Source organism: Salvelinus alpinus, chromosome 7, assembly GCF_045679555.1.
Source record: "Salvelinus alpinus chromosome 7, SLU_Salpinus.1, whole genome shotgun sequence".
Lineage (NCBI taxonomy): Eukaryota > Metazoa > Chordata > Actinopteri > Salmoniformes > Salmonidae > Salvelinus > Salvelinus alpinus.
Window position 1 is genome coordinate 89,018,461 of NC_092092.1, and position 21,455 is coordinate 89,039,915.

General features: G+C 45.4%; 1 protein-coding gene across 1 annotated transcript in view; it reads left to right on the forward strand.

The window, feature by feature from the left end:
• The window catches only part of LOC139581840 (protein FAM193B-like), a 43,446-nt gene extending 22,447 nt beyond the window's left edge, over positions 1–20,999 (forward strand). The window contains exons 7-11 of the mRNA XM_071412061.1: positions 2,169–2,405; positions 3,588–3,833; positions 11,881–12,826; positions 14,102–14,177; positions 15,408–20,999. Coding sequence (XP_071268162.1) covers positions 2,169–2,405; positions 3,588–3,833; positions 11,881–12,826; positions 14,102–14,177; positions 15,408–15,480 — 1,578 coding nt within the window. The 3' untranslated portion in view covers positions 15,481–20,999. The remainder of the gene's footprint in view (positions 1–2,168; positions 2,406–3,587; positions 3,834–11,880; positions 12,827–14,101; positions 14,178–15,407) is intronic.
• The last annotated feature ends 456 nt before the right edge of the window (positions 21,000–21,455 follow it).

Consider the following 21,455-nt stretch of genomic DNA (forward strand, 5'->3'; position numbering starts at 1 on the left):
AGCAGCCTTGTGTTCTGCGATGCGGCGTTTCGACCAATAGAAGCAGCCTCCGCAGATGCATTTGAGCATGTACATGCCATTTGTGGTGTACTTAACTAGCTAGCTAATTAGCTTAATATACCTTTCTGGCTCCTCATTGAATGATGCTCTCATCTCTCCATCCGTGATGAGGTGACAGACGATCGTAAAATAATCCTTGATTAGCGGTAATCCCAGAGAATACTTGTCAGTTCAAAGTAATGACAACTAGCTAGCTAAATCAGACAACTAACAACATGGCTATCTGAGAAGTCAGCTTCAACTAGAAAAAGACTGGGTGGGTTACGATGACAGGAGCCCAATCCCCTGAGCACTCGGGCACACCCCCTCAAAGATTAAAAGCAGTGGATTGGTGCTTTTCCATCTGTGAGGGGAGTGGCCAGGGTTCAAAATGACAGATTATGACAGCAGGTTTTTAGAATAGGATATCAGTTGCGTTGCTACCTAAAATCTAGATCGTTCTGAACTGCTGAAATTACTGCAATACTGTTAATATATTGTGTTCACTTTTCATGTCATTATGACCAACTGATTGGCCTACCCACAGCTGATAGGCCTAGATACTGATCAATGGGCCTAGACACTGATCAATGGGCCTAGACACTGATCAATGGGCCTAGACACTGATCAATGGGCCTAGACACTGATCAATGGGCCTAGACACTGATCAATCAACATCAGAAGAAAGTGACCCTTTTTATGAACGTTGGCTCCGGTGTAAAAATAAAAATATTTAATTGTGAATGACAACTTTATCTCACTACATTACTAGCTAGCTAATTATTCTGTGTCTACACCAGCCAAACTTCGTTGATTTGTAGCATGTTGTCTTGAGTGGGCCAAATCGGCTGCGACTCTCTCTCAGGGAAGTTTGATCTAGCGCTTTCACATTGAGCATGCTAGCTAATTACAATAATGAAAATGGTTTTAAAGTATCCAAAACAACCAAAATCACAATTTCCACGAAAAATATTATTGCTTTTTCCCCCAACAATGAGTCTGCGTAACATCCGACGGGTTCTCGTAGACAGCCTCACATATGGCGAGTAATATGTTTGGAACATCGAATCGCAATAAAATCACAGTCTCGAATCGCAATAAAATCACAGTCTCGAATCGCAATAAAATCACAGTCTCGAATCGCAAAATAAAATCACAGTCTCGAATCGCAAAATAAAATCACAGTCTCGAATCGCAAAATAAAATCACAGTCTCGAATCGCAAAATAAAATCACATTCTCGAATCGCAAAATAAAATCAGTCTCGAATCGCAAAATAAAATCACAGTCTCGAATCGCAAAATAAAATCACAGTCTCGAATCGCAAAATAAAATCACAGTCTCGAATCGCAAAATAAAATCACAGTCTCGAATCGCAATAAAATCACAGTCTCGAATCGCAATAAAATCACAGTCTCGAATCGCAATAAAATCACAGTCTCGAATCGCAATACATATAGAATCGTGAGGTCCCTGGCAATTCTCAGCTCTAATGTATACTATGGCACACTTAGTCATTTATTGAATTAGCATTAAAAGTAGGAACAATATAAACAGCGAGTGACAAAAGTAATTTTTGACTGCTGCTTCTGCCAAGTTCTTTGGACACAGAGCGGTCCGTCTCTTTAGTAATGGATTTATGGAGCACTTGGCTTTTCACTTGGCAAACATTGTGTTCATGTTGGGGCCAAACGTAAACCCATTGGTTGTTAAATGTGAAATCCGCTGGCCTGGGGTGGTCTAACAGTCTTAAACCGCTGCCTGTGGCGCACACGTACGATGTACTGCTGCCAGCATGGGTTGGAATCCCACCCACTGCTCTTTCAGCACTCTCTCTCTCCTACCTTTTCATCTAGGTCTCTCTCTAGCCAATAAACATACTACAACAAAGATTGTGGCTCGGGTTTCAATCCACAAAGATGCTCCCCTCCCTTCTGCCACCTTTCCACTAATTCTGAGATGGCTGGATAGGTGTACGCTCCAACTAGTTTCTGCCATGTTACTGTCACCATATCCAGCCTTCACAGATGTCTAAAGGGGAGTGAACAAGGGCAAAGGAAGACAGATAGGTATTGAAATGAAACGCATGCTATCGAAGTCTCCTCTGATCGTGTCCTCTCCTCCCTCCAGCCCCCGGCCGCTCCGACCAGCCGTAACTACACAGAGATCCGTGAGAAGCTCCGGTCCCGTCTGACGCGTCGTAAGGAGGAGTGTCTTCCCCAGAGACGGGACTCTGACCCGTCCGTGTCCACCTCCATCGACCACCGAGACGTGGACGAGCTGTTGGACTTCATCAACTCCTCAGAGCACAAACCAGCCAACAGCGCGAAGGCTGCCAAGCGGGCACGTCATAAACAGAAGAAAAAGGTGATGTCAAATTACATGGTGGGAATACTCATCAATACAGATCAGTTAATACGTCTTAAAGTGTTTGGTGTTTGTTTGGGGCGTCTACATGTATATTTGTGTAAGTACGTAATATTTGTAGTAATCGCCTGTTTCTGTTACGTGAGGCAGCTTGGTCTCCCGAGTGGCGCAGCAGTCTAAGGCACTGCATCTCAGTGCTAGAGGCGTCACTACAGTCCCTGGTTCGAATCCAGGCTGTATCACAGCGGTCTAAGGCACTGCATCTCAGTGCTAGAGGCGTCATCTACAGACACCCTGGTTCGAACCCTGGTTCGAATCCAGGCTCTATCACAACCGGCTGTGATTGGGATTCCGATAGGGCGGCGCACAATTGGCCCAGCGTCGTCCGGGTTTATGTAAATAAGAACTGACTTGCCTAGTTAAATAAAGGTTACATTTAAAAATGTGAATTGATTTAAGGGACACTAGTCTATCTCCTGTTTCTGTAGTGAGACAGCTTGAAGTACAGTACACCCCCTGGACAGGATGCTCTGTGTTTATATGCTAATAATGAATTTATAATGGAAAGTTATAAACACATCTTCATAGTTGTAATTAGATGTATTCTGTCTGTCTCAGTACTCATCTGTCTAACCGTCTGACCGTCTGTCTGTCTAACCGTCTGACCGTCTGTCTGTCTAACCGTCTGACCGTCTGTCTGTCTCAGTACTCATCTGTCTGACTGTCTAACAATCTGTCTGTCTAACCGTCTGACCGTCTGTCTGTCTGACCGTCTGTCTGTCTCACCGTCTGTCTGTCTGACCGTCTGTCTGTCTGTCTGTCTGTCTGTCTGACTGTCGAACCGTAAGTCTGTCTGTCTGTCTGTCTCAGTACTCATCTGTCTGACTGTCTAACAATCTGTCTGTCTAACCGTCTGACCGTCTGTCTGTCTGACCGTCTGTCTGTCTCACCGTCTGTCTGTCTGTCTGTCTGACTGTCGAACCGTAAGTCCGTCTGTCTGACCGTAAGTCCGTCTGTCTGACCGTGTCCGTCTGTCTGACCGTGTCCGTCTGTCTGACCGTGTCCGTCTGTCTGACCGTGTCCGTCTGTCTGACCGTGTCCGTCTGTCTGACCGTGTTTGTCTGTCTGACCGTGTTTGTCTGTCTGACCGTCTGTCTGATCGTCTGTCTCTCCCCACCTCAGGAGAAGCAGAGCCAGGCAGGTAGTGGTGATTGTGAGGGAGCTGGTAGCGACCCCCCCTCAACCCCTCCAGAGCCCAGTGAGGACCCAGACCACTTCAGCCAGGAGGAGGAGGAGGAGGAGGATGTGGACGGGGAGGACGGTGAAGGCCCGGAGGCTAGTCGACTGCTGGAGTGGCCCCAGCTGGAACTAGAGAGGGTCAACTCCTTCCTGACCTCTCGGCTAGAGGAGATCAAAAACACCATCAAGGTAAGGATAACTGCTCCTTCCTGACCTCTCGGCTAGAGGAGATCAAAAACACCATCAAGGTAAGGATACCTGCTCCTTCCTGACCTCTCGGCTAGAGGAGATCAAGAACACCATCAAGGTAAGGATAACTGCTCCTTCCTGACCTCTCGGCTAGAGGAGATCAAGAACACCATCAAGGTAAGGATAACTGCTCCTTCCTGACCTCTCGGCTAGAGGAGATCAAGAACACCATCAAGGTAAGGATAACTGCTCCTTCCTGACCTCTCGGCTAGAGGAGATCAAGAACACCATCAAGGTAAGGATAACTACTCCTTCCTGACCTCTCGGCTAGAGGAGATCAAGAACACCATCAAGGTAAGGATAACTACTCCTTCCTGACCTCTCGGCTAGAGGAGATCAAGAACACCATCAAGGTAAGGATAACTGCTCCTTCCTGACCTCTCGGCTAGAGGAGATCAAGAACACCATCAAGGTAAGGATACCTGCTCCTTCCTGACCTCTCGGCTAGAGGAGATCAAGAACACCATCAAGGTAAGGATAACTGCTCCTTCCTGACCTCTCGGCTAGAGGAGATCAAAAACACCATCAAGGTAAGGATAACTGCGTCCCTAAGGGCAGGCACCCTATTCCCTAAATTATGCACTACTGTGGACCAAGGCCTCGCTACTGTATATAGCCTCTCTACTGTATATAGCCTCACTACTGTATATAGCCTCTCTACTGTATATAGCCTCTCTACTGTTATAGCCTCTCTACTGTATATAGCCTCTCTACTGTATATAGCCTCTCTACTGTATATAGCCTCTCTACTGTATATAGCCTCTCTACTGTATATAGCCTCTCTACTGTATATAGCCTCGCTACTGTATATAGCCTCTCTACTGTATATAGCCTCTCTACTGTATATAGCCTCGCTACTGTATATAGCCCCTCTACTGTTATTTTTCACTGTCTTTTTACTGTTTTATTTTTTTACTTACCTATCGTTCATCTAATACCTTTTTTGCACTGTTGGTTAGAGCCTGTAAGTCAGCATTTCACTGTTGTATTCGGCGCACGTGACAAACTTTGATTTGATAAACGTATTGAACTTATTAGAAAATGTATTAATTTACCCAAGACTATGACATTACCAAAATGCATCAGTGATTAATATTGTCCTTTCTGAAGAGGCAACTCAGGAATGCCCCTGTCTGTGTTTCTCTAGCACTTTATAGTGAGGCAGCTTGATGTACAGGACACCCCCTGTACAGGACACTAGTCTATCTCCTGTTTCTGTAGTGAGACAGCTTGATGTACAGGACACTAGTCTATCTCCTGTTACTATAGTGAGGCAGCTTGATGTACAGGACACCCCCTGTACAGGACACTAGTCTATCTCCTGTTACTGTAGTGAGGCAGCTTGATGTACAGGACACTAGTCTATCTCCTGTTTCTGTAGTGAGGCAGCTTGATGTACAGGACACCCCCTGTACAGGACACTAGTCTATCTCCTGTTTCTGTAGTGAGGCAGCTTGATGTACAGGACACCCCCTGTACAGGACACTAGTCTATCTCCTGTTTCTGTAGTGAGGCAGCTTGATGTACAGGACACCCCCTGTACAGGACACTAGTCTATCTCCTGTTTCTGTAGTGAGGTAGCTTGATGTACCAGTACAACCCCTGGACAGGACACTAGTCTATCTCCTGTTACTGTAGTGAGGCAGCTTGATGTACCAGTACAACCCCTGGACAGGACACTAGTCTATGGCAGGGCCTATTGTATTGTTTGTCTATCTATTGATGGTAAAATATATTTTTTATCTTACATATTATTATTCGCACATTGTCTACTGCAGTGATTTCTGATTTAAGACTTTCTGAGTAAAAATGCAAGATCCACTGCTCAGATGTTTTTTTAAATCAACGTTAACCTATTACATATTGGCTATGTTCAGTAGGCTGTAGGCCCAATGCATTATCACTGCATATTGGCTATGCTCAGTAGGCTATAGACCCAATACATTATCACTGTATATTGGCTATGCTCAGTAGGCTATAGGCCCAATGCATTATCACTGTATATTGGCTATGCTCAGTAGGCTATAGGCCCAATGCATTATCACTGTATATTGGCTATGCTCAGTAGGCTATAGGCCCAATGCATTATCACTGCATATTGGCTATGCTCAGTAGGCTATAGACCCAATACATTATCACTGCATATTGGCTATGCTCAGTAGGCTATAGGCCCAATACATTATCACTGCATATTGGCTATGCTCAGTAGGCTATAGACCCAATACATTATCACTGTATATTGGCTATGCTCAGTAGGCTATAGGCCCAATACATTATCACTGTATATTGGCTATGTTCAGTAGGCTATAGGCCCAATACATTATCACTGCAGATTGGCTATGCTCAGTAGGCTATAGGCCCAATACATTATCACTGTATATTGGCTATGTTCAGTAGGCTATAGGCCCAATACATTATCACTGCAGATTGGCTATGCTCAGTAGGCTATAGGCCCAATACATTATCACTGTATATTGGCTATGTTCAGTAGGCTATAGGCCCAATACATTATCACTGCAGATTGGCTATGCTCAGTAGGCTATAGGCCCAATACATTATCACTGCAGATTGGCTATAGGCCCAATGCATTATCACTGCAGATTGGCTATGCTCAGTAGGCTATAGGCCCAATACATTATCACTGTATATTGGCTATGTTCAGTAGGCTATAGGCCCAATACATTATCACTGCAGATTGGCTATGCTCAGTAGGCTATAGGCCCAATACATTATCACTGCAGATTGGCTATAGGCCCAATGCATTATCACTGCAGATTGGCTATACTCAGTAGGCTATAGGCCCAATGCATTATCACTGCATATTGGCTATGTTCAGTAGGCTATAGGCCCAATGCATTATCACTGCATATTGGCTATGCTCAGTAGGCTATAGGCCCAATACATTATCACTGCATATTGGCTATGCTCAGTAGGCTATAGGCCCAATGCATTATCACTGCAGATTGGCTATACTCAGTAGGCTATAGGCCCAATGCATTATCACTGCATATTGGCTATGCTCAGTAGGCTATAGGCCCAATGCATTATCACTGCATATTGGCTATGCTCAGTAGGCTATAGGCCCAATGCATTATCACTGCATATTGGCTATGCTCAGTAGGCTATAGGCCCAATGCATTATCACTGCATATTGGCTATAGGCCCAATACATTATCACTGCATATTGACTATAAGCCCAATATATTATCACTGTATATTGGCTATGCTCAGTAGGCTATAGGCCCAATACATTATCACTGCATATTGGCTATGCTCAGTAGGCTATAGGCCCAATACATTATCACTGCATATCGGCTATGCTCAGTAGGCTATAGGCCCAATACATTATCACTGCATATTGGCTATGCTCAGTAGGCTATAGGCCCAATACATTATCACTGCATATCGGCTATAGGCCCAATACATTATCACTGCATATTGGCTATGCTCAGTAGGCTATAGGCCCAATACATTATCACTGCATATTGGCTATGCTCAGTAGGCTATAGGCCCAATACATTATCACTGCATATCGGCTATAGGCCCAATACATTATCACTGCATATTGGCTATAGGCCCAATACATTATCACTGCATATTGGCTATGCTCAGTAGGCTATAGGCCCAATGCATTATCACTGCATATTGGCTATGCTCAGTAGGCTATAGGCCCAATACATTATCACTGCATATTGGCTATGCTCAGTAGGCTATAGGCCCAATGCATTATCACTGCATATTGGCTATGTTCAGTAGGCTGTAGGCCCAATACATTATCACTGCATATTGGCTATGTTCAGTAGGCTATAGGCCCAATACATTATCACTGTATATTGGCTATGCTCAGTAGGCTATAGGCCCAATACATTATCACTGTATATTGGCTATGTTCAGTAGGCTATAGGCCCAATACATTATCACTGCAGATTGGCTATGCTCAGTAGGCTATAGGCCCAATACATTATCACTGTATATTGGCTATGTTCAGTAGGCTATAGGCCCAATACATTATCACTGCAGATTGGCTATGCTCAGTAGGCTATAGGCCCAATACATTATCACTGCAGATTGGCTATAGGCCCAATGCATTATCACTGCAGATTGGCTATACTCAGTAGGCTATAGGCCCAATGCATTATCACTGCATATTGGCTATGTTCAGTAGGCTATAGGCCCAATGCATTATCACTGCAGATTGGCTATGCTCAGTAGGCTATAGGTCCAATACATTATCACTGCATATTGGCTATGCTCAGTAGGCTATAGGCCCAATGCATTATCACTGCAGATTGGCTATACTCAGTAGGCTATAGGCCCAATGCATTATCACTGCATATTGGCTATGCTCAGTAGGCTATAGGCCCAATGCATTATCACTGCAGATTGGCTATGCTCAGTAGGCTATAGGCCCAATACATTGTCACTGCATATTGGCTATGCTCAGTAGGCTATAGGCCCAATGCATTATCACTGCATATTGGCTATGCTCAGTAGGCTGTAGGCCCAATGCATTATCACTGCATATTGGCTATGCTCAGTAGGCTATAGGCCCAATGCATTATCACTGCATATTGGCTATAGGCCCAATACATTATCACTGCATATTGACTATAAGCCCAATACATTATCACTGTATATTGGCTATGCTCAGTAGGCTATAGGCCCAATACATTATCACTGCATATTGGCTATGCTCAGTAGGCTATAGGCCCAATACATTATCACTGCATATCGGCTATGCTCAGTAGGCTATAGGCCCAATACATTATCACTGCATATTGGCTATGCTCAGTAGGCTATAGGCCCAATACATTATCACTGCATATTGGCTATAGGCCCAATACATTATCACTGCATATTGGCTATGCTCAGTAGGCTGTAGGCCCAATACATTATCACTGCATATTGGCTATGCTCAGTAGGCTATAGGCCCAATGCATTATCACTGCATATTGGCTATGCTCAGTAGGCTATAGGCCCAATACATTATCACTGCATATTGGCTATGCTCAGTAGGCTATAGGCCCAATGCATTATCACTGCATATTGGCTATAGGCCCAATACATTATCACTGCATATTGGCTATGTTCAGTAGGCTATAGGCCCAATACATTATCACTGTATATCGGCTATGCTCAGTAGGCTATAGGCCCAATGCATTATCACTGTATATTGGCTATGTTCAGTAGGCTATAGGCCCAATGCATTATCACTGTATATTGGCTATGTTCAGTAGGCTATAGGCCCAATGCATTATCACTGTATATTGGCTATGCTCAGTAGGCTATAGGCCCAATGCATTATCACTGTATATTGGCTATAGGCCCAATGCATTATCACTGCAGATTGGCTATACTCAGTAGGCTATAGGCCCAATGCATTATCACTGCATATTGGCTATGTTCAGTAGGCTATAGGCCCAATACATTATCACTGTATATTGGCTATAGGCCCAATGCATTATCACTGCAGATTGGCTATACTCAGTAGGCTATAGGCCCAATGCATTATCACTGCATATTGGCTATGTTCAGTAGGCTATAGGCCCAATGCATTATCACTGCAGATTGGCTATGCTCAGTAGGCTATAGGCCCAATACATTATCACTGCATATTGGCTATGCTCAGTAGGCTATAGGCCCAATGCATTATCACTGCAGATTGGCTATACTCAGTAGGCTATAGGCCCAATGCATTATCACTGCATATTGGCTATGCTCAGTAGGCTATAGGCCCAATGCATTATCACTGCAGATTGGCTATGCTCAGTAGGCTATAGGCCCAATACATTATCACTGCATATTGGCTATGCTCAGTAGGCTATAGGCCCAATGCATTATCACTGCATATTGGCTATGCTCAGTAGGCTATAGGCCCAATGCATTATCACTGCATATTGGCTATGCTCAGTAGGCTATAGGCCCAATGCATTATCACTGCATATTGGCTATAGGCCCAATACATTATCACTGCATATTGACTATAAGCCCAATACATTATCACTGTATATTGGCTATGCTCAGTAGGCTATAGGCCCAATACATTATCACTGCATATTGGCTATGCTCAGTAGGCTATAGGCCCAATACATTATCACTGCATATCGGCTATGCTCAGTAGGCTATAGGCCCAATACATTATCACTGCATATTGGCTATGCTCAGTAGGCTATAGGCCCAATACATTATCACTGCATATCGGCTATAGGCCCAATACATTATCACTGCATATTGGCTATAGGCCCAATACATTATCACTGCATATTGGCTATGCTCAGTAGGCTGTAGGCCCAATACATTATCACTGCATATTGGCTATGCTCAGTAGGCTATAGGCCCAATGCATTATCACTGCATATTGGCTATGCTCAGTAGGCTATAGGCCCAATACATTATCACTGCATATTGGCTATAGGCCCAATGCATTATCACTGCATATTGGCTATGTTCAGTAGGCTATAGGCCCAATGCATTATCACTGCATATTGGCTATGTTCAGTAGGCTATAGGCCCAATACATTATCACTGCATATTGGCTATGGGCCCAATACATTATCACTGTATATTGGCTATGCACGAAGTGCCATGCCAATGCTGCTCTTCTCAGACCATTTAGAAATGATATATATTTGTAATTGGTATTTGATCACAGTGGTAATTTGTTGTATTACTGGTAAGGCCCAGCTGAGTTACTGGACTGATGGGCTGCGTCTGATGCTCAGTCTGAGGGAGGAAGCAGCGGTGAGACTGCCTCTAACCTGACTCACCGTCCCTCCGCTGAGGAAAGGAGACACAGATCCAGCTGATGGTGACTCACCGTCCCTCCGCTGAGGAAAGGAGACACAGATCCAGCTGATGGTGACTCACCGTCCCTCCGCTGAGGAAAGGAGACACAGATCCAGCTGATGGTGACTCACCGTCCCTCCGCTGAGGAAAGGAGACACAGATCCAGCTGATGGAGACTCACCGTCCCTCCGCTGAGGAAAGGAGACACAGATCCAGCTGATGGAGACTCACCGTCCCTCCGCTGAGGAAAGGAGACACAGATCCAGCTGATGGTGACTCACCGTCCCTCCGCTGAGGAAAGGAGACACAGATCCAGCTGATGGAGACTCACCGTCCCTCCGCTGAGGAAAGGAGACACAGATCCAGCTGATGGTGACTCACCGTCCCTCCGCTGAGGAAAGGAGACACAGATCCAGCTGATGGAGACTCACCGTCCCTCCGCTGAGGAAAGGAGACACAGATCCAGCTGATGGTGACTCACCGTCCCTCCGCTGAGGAAAGGAGACACAGATCCAGCTGATGGTGTAAACTCAAGTCTTTATTTCTGCCTCCGGTATCATTTAAGGTTATCAGCTTTGCTGTGCGCTCCAGGCTTCTTGTGTCAGTCTATGGCTCGAGGAAACTGTTGCAGGGGAACGCTTCGTCTTCCCGGCACGAGGGCTGTTGAATCAAGTGCACCTACCGTCAACAGCGCTAAACGAAGGAAAATAAATAGGAACTCGAGACTTTTTTTTTTTTTTTTTACAGATATTTTTGGAGTTCGACCAGTTGATTGCGACCCGTCGAATGTTATCTGGAGTTGGTGTCTTTTAGGGGCGGTTTCTCAGACACAAATCAAGCATAGTCCTGGACCAAAACATCAAGCTCAATGGAGCGTCTCCATCGGAAAAAATGTAGGACTAGGCTTAATCTGTGTCCAGGAAACCAGTCCTCAATCTGTTCATAGCAGTGTTTCAGTGAGTGTATTATGTGCAATCTGATAAACAGCTGAAACCCTGATTTAAGGGAGTTTAGCTGTTTTAAATGTTGGTTCATTAAACTGGCAGTTTAGCTGTTTAAATGTTGGTTTATTAAACTGGCAGTTTAGCTGTTTAAATGTTGGTTTATTAAACTGGCAGTTTAGCTGTTTTAAATGTTGGTTCATTAAACTTATTGCTGCTTCTCTTTTCTAAAATAACAACATTGACCTTTGACCTTGCAGGACTCTATCCGGGCCTCGTTCTCCATGTACGACCTCAACCTGGATGTGAATGACTTCCCGAAGAAGGCTGCTACTCTGGAGGGCAACCATCTTCTCTCCCACCTCAACGGCTCTTCCTGCTCTGACCTGCAGCAGATAGACCTAGACCTGGCCCCTCTCTCCCTGGGTACCTTCAAGAGCCATCTGGACCTGGTCAGCGGCTGGGAGGAGGCCCATCCCCGGGACAACTCCCCCATCGGCCCCATCTCAACGCCCGCTAGTACTACTGTTCCTGGGGTAGGGGGACCAGGGGTTGGTACTGGGGTGAAGGATGTTCACAGGCTCCACACCACCCCCAGCCTCTCCAAGCTGATCCGGGTGCGTTCCCCAGAGAGGTGCCCCTCTGCTAGGCCTGAGAATAAACACCAGGCCCCTGCTTCGATCCAGACCCAGGCCTCTATTAAGGTAGCTAAGCCTAAAGAGGAGACCCCAGCGGAGCCCAAGAGCATTACTATCCCTACTCCTGGGGCTGGGGTTAATGCTGGGGCTGGCAAGCTGAAGAAGGGCAAGAAGCAGCAGCAGCAGCAACGGCAGGACCAGCTGCCTCCAGAACAGAACCAGACCAGACCCGGATCCAAAGCAGCTGCGGAGTCGCAGAAAACTGGTCCCAACAGTTCTGATGCTGTGGGTTCTAAGGCTGGTTCTGGTTCCAAACCACCACCGCACTCGGCTGAGAGCCAGAGAACCGGGCCAAGGAGGGCAGAGGAGACCAGGCCCACCCGGCAGAAGGCCACCAACGGGACAGTGAGTAGCGTGGGTGCTCCCAGTGCCCAAAGAGGGAGGGGGGAGGAGCAAGAGGCCAAAAGTCACTCTGTCACCTCAGCCAATCACAACCAAGCCCAGCAGCAGCCCAAGGGGAAGAATAAGAAGAACAAGAACAAGGGAGAGAAAACCAGCCGCAACATCGGTACGTTAGTTTAGATAACCCTCTAGTGGACTGTCTCTAGTGTTATACATGTTGTAGGAGAGGAGACGTGTTAGTTTAGATAACCCTCTAGTGCAGGGGTGTCAAACTCAAATACCCAGTGGGCCAAAATGTAAAACCTGAACAAAGTCGCGGGCCAACATTGAACAAATTAACCTTTTAATATGGACCCAAACAAGTTTTGCTTTAACATTGAATATGGAACAAGCATCGCTTATTACCATACAATATATAATTTAATAGTGGAGACATGCAAAATCGAATTTCAAATGAAAAAACACATCAATGGCATTAATTTATTAAATAAATAAAATGTAAATAAAAATCGTATGCCTCTTTTCTATTTGCAGCCTTCTGATTTAAATACCAAAATAAACTTTTTTTAACTTTTTCCACTGGCTAATAATTTTACAAATAAAATGATAATAAATCAATCAACCATTCAAGCCCATGCCTTGTAGCAAGAAAAAGTGCACAAAGAAAACGTTAATTATTGCACACTGATCTAATCTTTTTCACGAACTCTCCCTCATTAAAGGGCCGGGCTGATTTTGCGATCTCTGCTGCCACTATATAACTAGCCTTTACAGCAGCCTCACTTTGTGATGTGGCTTTTTTGAACACATTCTGTTGTGAAACCAAACTTCTTTTCATCTCCTCTACTTTCTGGCTCCTTTGAGTCATGTCCAGGTCCTTGTATTTGTCATGGTGTTTCGTTTCATAGTGTCGTTGTACTCCTTACTTACAGCCACGTTGACTCCACAAACAAGACAAACAGGTTTGTCTTTTACATATGTAAACAGACATTCTGCCTCCCACTTGTCCAGAAAGCTCCTGTTTTCTGCCTTTCTTTTCGCCATTTTTGGGAAGGGATAGCGCGCTGACAGTTGTAGCGTCTATGTTGCTATGACTAGAGAGGGCGTTTCTGGGTCCTGTCCTGATTGGCGCGCGAAAACAACAGCAGAGCGTTATGGGATTCGTAGTATTAGCGGTGAATGCGCTAGTAGTAATTTGGTATTGTCTCGCGGGCCAAATATAATTGGCCCGCGGGCCAGAGTTTGACACCCATGCTCTAGTGGACTGTCTCTAGTGTTATACATGTAGGAGAGGAGACGTGTTAGTTTAGATAACCCTCTAGTGGACTGTCTCTTGTGTTATACATGTAGGAAGGGAGACGTCAGTGTGAATGATAAAGCGATCAGCCAGCATGTCCGTTCTTTGGTTGTGATGTTTCTGTCCTGTTTCTTTCTTCCCCAGAGGATGTGTTTCTCCCTAAAGACGTAGACCCAAAAGAAATGGATGAGATTGATCGTGAGGTGGAATACTTCAAAAGGTAACGCTCAGCCTCTGTGACAATCCAAAACATTTAGGGCCGCTTTACCAAACAGACAGACATTTTCCATTAAAAGTCATTCTAGACTTAGTCTTTGTCTGGGAAACTGGCCCTTGTTTCCTGGAGCGGGGGGGGGGCGCCACCAGCCTCCTGTTTATAGAACCATGTTGTGATATTTCTTTCTCCCTCCCTCCATCTCTCTCCTCTTTCTCTCTCCCTCCATCTCTCCTCTTTCTCTTTCCCTCCATCTCTCTCCTCTTTTTCCTCTCTCTCTGTCCCTCATCTCTCTCTCTCCCTCATCTCTCTCCCCCTCCATCTCTCTCTCTCTCTCCCTCCATCTCTCTCTCTCTCTCTCCCTCCATCTCTCTCTCTCTCTCTCTCCCTCCATCTCTCTCCTCTCTGCTCTCTCCTCTCTCTCTCTCCCTCCATCTCTCTCCTCTCTGCTCTCTCCTCTCTCTCTCTCTCCCTCCATCTCTCTCCTCTCTGCTCTCTCCTCTCTCTCTCTCTCCCTCCATCTCTCTCCTCCCTGCTCTCTCCTCTCTCTCTCTCTCCCTCCATCTCTCTCCTCTCTGCTCTCTCCTCTCTCTCTCTCTCTCCCTCCATCTCTCTCCTCTCTGCTCTCTCCTCTCTCTCTCTCTCTCTCCTCTCTGTTCTCTCCTCTCTCTCTCTCTCTCCCTCCATCTCTCTCCTCTCTGCTCTCTACTCTCTCTCTCTCTCCCTCCATCTCTCTCCTCTCTGCTCTCTCCTCTCTCTCTCTCTCCCTCCATCTCTCCTCTCTGCTCTCTCCTCTCTCTCTCTCTCCCTCCATCTCTCTGCTCTCTCCTCTCTCTCTCTCTCCCTCCATCTCTCTCCTCTCTGCTCTCTCTCCTCTCTCTCTCTCTCTCCCTCCATCTCTCTCCTCTCTGCTCTCTACTCTCTCTCTCTCTCCCTCCATCTCTCCTCTCTGCTCTCTCATCTCTCTCTCTCTCTCCCTCCATCTCTCTGCTCTCTCCTCTCTCTCTCTCTCCCTCCATCTCTCTGCTCTCTCCTCTCCTCTCTCTCTCTCTCTCCTCTCTGCTCTCTCCTCTCTCTCTCTCTCCCTCCATCTCTCTGCTCTCTCCTCTCTCTCTCTCTCCCTCCATCTCTCTCCTCTCTGCTCTCTCCTCTCTCTCTCTCTCTCCCTCCATCTCTCTCCTCTCTGCTCTCTCCCCTCTCTCTCTCTCTCCCTCCATCTCTCTCGTCTCTCTGTAGGTTTTGCCTTGACTCTGCTAAACAGACCCGCCAGAAGGTTGCAGTAAACTGGTCCAACTTTACCCTCAAATAGGATCCTTCCAACGCAGCCCAGTAACTGACGGGTTCTAGAATGCAGAACCCCCCCCCCAACATGACTATGTCCATACAACCCCGACGGCCTGAGGCCTTCTCTCATTCCCACTCTTCCTCCTCCTCCTCCTCCTCACCAAGCCAAGGGACCCTGGTGCAACACCATTTTCCATTCGTCAGGTCTGCGATGCTATTGGCTGACAGCCAGGGATCATTCACACACGGGCCCGGCTGAGACTCGACTCTCTGCTGTTTCACAACGAGGGAGATGAGAGGTCCAAGTTGAAACATAGACAGGTGTTGGTTCTCCGTCTGTCAGATCTGATCTACTGTGTACTTCACTATGTAGTATGGAAAACAGTTCCTTTTTACAATAAAACCTGTTTTTTTTATTGTAATTGCGGGACATTTTAACATTGTAGAAACCTTCTTGGATTGTTATCGGTTGGTTCTATTTGGTGCTTCTGTTCTCCAACAGGTACTGACCCACGTCCCACGATGAACTTTTACTGTCTTTAGTTTAGGGTAATCTCCCCCATCTCTCCCTCAACACACAACGCTCTGTGGACAGGCACTGTTTTAGATCATGAATTGCCTCTAAATGATTTTACGTTGATTTTAAGTTCAGATCAGAATAGGTCTTATGGTATGGAGGATGTAATGTTAAAGCACATTATACTGTCATGGACACCCTCACCATGTGTGGGCTGGTTATACTGTCATGGACGCCATATGTGGGCTGGTTATCTATACTGTCATGGACGCCATGTGTGGGCTGGTTATCTATACTGTCATGGACGCCATGTGTGGGCTGGTTATCTATACTGTCATAGACACCATGTGTGGGCTGGTTATCTATACTGTCATAGACGCCATGTGTGGGCTGGTTATCTATACTGTCATAGACACCATGTGTGGGCTGGTTATCTATACTGTCATAGACGCCATGTGTGGGCTGGTTATCTATACTGTCATGGACGCCATGTGTGGGCTGGTTATCTATACTGTCATAGACACCATGTGTGGGCTGGTTATCTATACTGTCATAGACACCATGTGTGGGCTGGTTATCTATACTGTCATAGACACCATGTGTGTGCTGGTTATCTATACTGTCATAGACACCATGTGTGGGCTGGTTATCTATACTGTCATGGACGCCATGTGTGGGCTGGTTATCTATACTGTCATGGACGCCATGTGTGGGCTGGTTATCTATACTGTCATAGACACCATGTGTGGGCTGGTTATCTATACTGTCATAGACACCATGTGTGGGCTGGTTATCTATACTGTCATAGACACCATGTGTGGGCTGGTTATCTATACTGTCATAGACGCCATGTGTGGGCTGGTTATCTATACTGTCATGGACGCCATGTGTGGGCTGGTTATCTATACTGTCATGGACGCCATGTGTGGGCTGGTTATCTATACTGTCATGGACGCCATGTGTGGGCTGGTTATCTATACTGTCATGGACGCCATGTGTGGGCTGGTTATCTATACTGTCATAGACACCATGTGTGGGCTGGTTATCTATACTGTCATAGACACCATGTGTGGGCTGGTTATCTATACTGTCATAGACACCATGTGTGGGCTGGTTATCTATACTGTCATAGACGCCATGTGTGGGCTGGTTATCTATACTGTCATGGACGCCATGTGTGGGCTGGTTATATCTGTCATAGACACCATGTGTGGGCTGGTTATCTATACTGTCATAGACGCCATGTGTGGGCTGGTTATCTATACTGTCATAGACACCATGTGTGGGCTGGTTATCTATACTGTCATAGACACCATGTGTGGGCTGGTTATCTATACTGTCATAGACACCATGTGTGGGCTGGTTATCTATACTGTCATAGACACCATGTGTGGGCTGGTTATCTATACTGTCATAGACACCATGTGTGGGCTGGTTATCTATACTGTCATAGACACCATGTGTGGGCTGGTTATCTATACTGTCATAGACACCATGTGTGGGCTGGTTATCTATACTGTCATAGACGCCATGTGTGGGCTGGTTATCTATACTGTCATGGACACCGTGTGTGGGCTGGTTATCTATACTGTCATGGACACCATGTGTGGGCTGGTTATCTATACTGTCATAGACACCATGTGTGGGCTGGTTATCTATACTGTCATGGACACCATGTGTGGGCTGGTTATCTATACTGTCATGGACACCATGTGTGGGCTGGTTATCTATACTGTCATGGACACCATGTGTGGGCTGGTTATCTATACTGTCATGGACGCCATGTGTGGGCTGGTTATCTATACTGTCATAGACGCCATGTGTGGGCTGGTTATCTATACTGTCATAGACACCATGTGTGGGCTGGTTATCTATACTGTCATAGACGCCATGTGTGGGCTGGTTATCTATACTGTCATAGACACCATGTGTGGGCTGGTTATCCATACTGTCATGGACGCCATGTGTGGGCTGGTTATCTATACTGTCATAGACGCCATGTGTGGGCTGGTTATCTATACTGTCATAGACACCATGTGTGGGCTGGTTATCTATACTGTCATAGACACCATGTGTGGGCTGGTTATCTATACTGTCATAGACACCATGTGTGGGCTGGTTATCTATACTGTCATAGACACCATGTGTGGGCTGGTTATCTATACTGTCATGGACACCATGTGTGGGCTGGTTATCTATACTGTCATAGACGCCATGTGTGGGCTGGTTATCTATACTGTCATGGACGCCATGTGTGGGCTGGTTATCTATACTGTCATGGACACCATGTGTGGGCTGGTTATCTATACTGTCATGGACACCATGTGTGGGCTGGTTATCTATACTGTCATGGACACCATGTGTGGGCTGGTTATCTATACTGTCATGGACACCATGTGTGGGCTGGTTATCTATACTGTCATAGACGCCATGTGTGGGCTGGTTATCTATACTGTCATAGACACCATGTGTGGGCTGGTTATCTATACTGTCATAGACGCCATGTGTGGGCTGGTTATCTATACTGTCATAGACACCATGTGTGGGCTGGTTATCTATACTGTCATGGACGCCATGTGTGGGCTGGTTATCTATACTGTCATAGACGCCATGTGTGGGCTGGTTATCTATACTGTCATGGACACCATGTGTGGGCTGGTTATCTATACTGTCATAGACGCCATGTGTGGGCTGGTTATCTATACTGTCATAGACACCATGTGTGGGCTGGTTATCTATACTGTCATAGACACCATGTGTGGGCTGGTTATCTATACTGTCATAGACACCATGTGTGGGCTGGTTATCTATACTGTCATGGACACCATGTGTGGGCTGGTTATCTATACTGTCATAGACGCCATGTGTGGGCTGGTTATCTATACTGTCATAGACGCCATGTGTGGGCTGGTTATCTATACTGTCATAGACGCCATGTGTGGGCTGGTTATCTATACTGTCATGGACGCCATGTGTGGGCTGGTTATACTGTCATAGACACCATGTGTGGGCTGGTTATCTATACTGTCATGGACGCCATGTGTGGGCTGGTTATACTGTCATAGACACCATGTGTGGGCTGGTTATCTATACTGTCATGGACGCCATGTGTGGGCTGGTTATCCATCCTGGTATTGACACCATGTGTGGGCTGGTTATACTGTCATGGACGCCATGTGTGGGCTGGTTATCCATCCTGGTATTGTGCTCTCATGACCTCATCGTACTGCTCTGATTGTGCCAATCTGTCCCCTCAATATGACATCCCAGGCTGAACCAACGCTGTTCATTAATTTAATGGTTTGTTGCGTCAACATCAAGTCTGAGTTCAAGGTTGTGCCCTATTCCCTATGTAGTGCACTCCTTTAGACCAGGACCCATAGGGCTATAGTGAAAAGTAGTGCACTATATAGGGAATAGGGTGCAACTCAAGAGTCCCATTGAGTAAGTCATTATGGTGTAGGTTATCAATGTTCCTCAAACTGTAGGAATCAATGGCAGTAGATGACACGGAACAATAGATTCATTACCTCCTTGTACAATGCTATTATTTTGTATGAAATTGTGACAAATGGTTTTGTTTTAACAAAATGAACGTTTGGAAAGTAATCAACGACACTAATATAAACTCGATTATTTTTTTTATTTTTTAATATAAATAAAAGAAACAAAATATGTATCTGGTTACTGTGTTTAACACGTCGAATGACATCTTCACAAGATGTGTTCAAATTAAACCAGATTGATTTCTCCCCCCTGTATATTCTATATAAGTCATGGTTATCTCCAGTGGTCAGCCTCCCTGTGTTGTTCAGACATCGGAGCCACGCTCCATTCTTCTCTTTATGCTTCAAAGTTACATCTTCCCATTGGTTGTTCAAGTAACTGCTGATCAGAGCTGATATCTCCCATTGGTTGTTCTAGTAACTGCTGATCAGAGCTGATATCTCCCATTGGTTGTTCAAGTAACTGCTGATCAGAGCTGATATCTCCCATTGGTTGTTCAAGTAACTGCTGATCAGAGCTGATATCTCCCATTGGTTGTTCAAGTAACTGCTGATCAGAGCTGATATCTCCCATTGGTTGTTCTAGTAACTGCTGATCAGAGCTGATATCTCCCATTGGTTGTTCTAGTAACTGCTGATCAGAGCTGATATCTCCCATTGGTTGTTCAAGTAACTGCTAATCAGAGCTGATATCTCCCCTATGGTGGTCTGTGATTATGGCACCCTATTCCCTATATAGTGCACGACTTGTGACCAGGGCCCATAGGGTAGTGCATTACCTGTGACCAGGACCCATAGGGTAGTGCACTATATAGTGAATAGGGTGCTATTTGGGATGCTGCCCATAGCTGCCTCATACTGCTGTTTTAATCTCTCAACTCCTTCACATACAGGATTGTATTCATTTAGTTATCCAACGGAAGAAAACGGACAGGAAGGGGCGACTTGTTACTTGTCCATTTTAAGAACTGTTTTTATTTTCAGTTGAAAAATGTTTTGTACATAAAAGTGATTTTAGGGCATTTTTTTAAACACGTCCGCAATGATAACCTCTGTCTCTGAGGTTTGGTGAGGATTTCAACCATGGTACAAAAATTCACAATACTCTGTGACCCTTCTTGGGGTCATTACACCTCAATAAGAACCTCTCTTCTGTCTCCCCGTATCTGATGAGTTCCCTTTTTCTGATCAGGAAACGATCAATCGTTTAAGTGATGTTACCGAAAGAAGTGGTGCTTTGATGATTCCAAGTTAGTCATCAAAAAACATTGTCTCAAGTTTCCGTGATTTTATGTTTTGTTATTTTTTTTTTCTCCAGAAAATCTGTTTCTGAAATTTTGTATCCCAGTTTATATTCAACTAGAAGACATTATCTGAAATGTGTGGAATGTAAATGTAACTATACTGTTAATGTAGGCCTAAGACAAGTTGGCTTTTCTGTTTTTTGTTTTTTTTATTATTCACTTTTGATACTGTGAAAATCTTTCGTTCAGAAAGATTAAAACATTACAGTTTTGACAATGAGGTGTTGTGTTTTTATTTCTGAGTGGTTTTAAGGCTGCATGACATGATGCATCGTGTTAAGTAAATTCGTTAGAGAATTGTCTTCATATTTTCAACCAAAGTCCTCTTTCAAGGTCATGTCCAGACTACCAGACGATGGCAGACACAAGGGCCCGACTTAGTCTGGTTTACACCAGCTCTCAACGTCTTACTGACCGCTCGTTGGGGGAAAATGGATGGGAATAAATGCAGAAAAGGAGATCTGAGGTAAACACAGGCTGAGGGGATCTGATGTAAACACAGGCTGAGGAGATCTGATCTGAGGTAAACACAGGCTGAGGGGATCTGATCTGAGGTAAACACAGGCTGAGGAGATCTGATCTGAGGTAAACACAGGCTGAGGAGATCTGATCTGAGGTAAACACAGGCTGAGGGGATCTGATCTGATGTAAACACAGGCTGAGGAGATCTGAT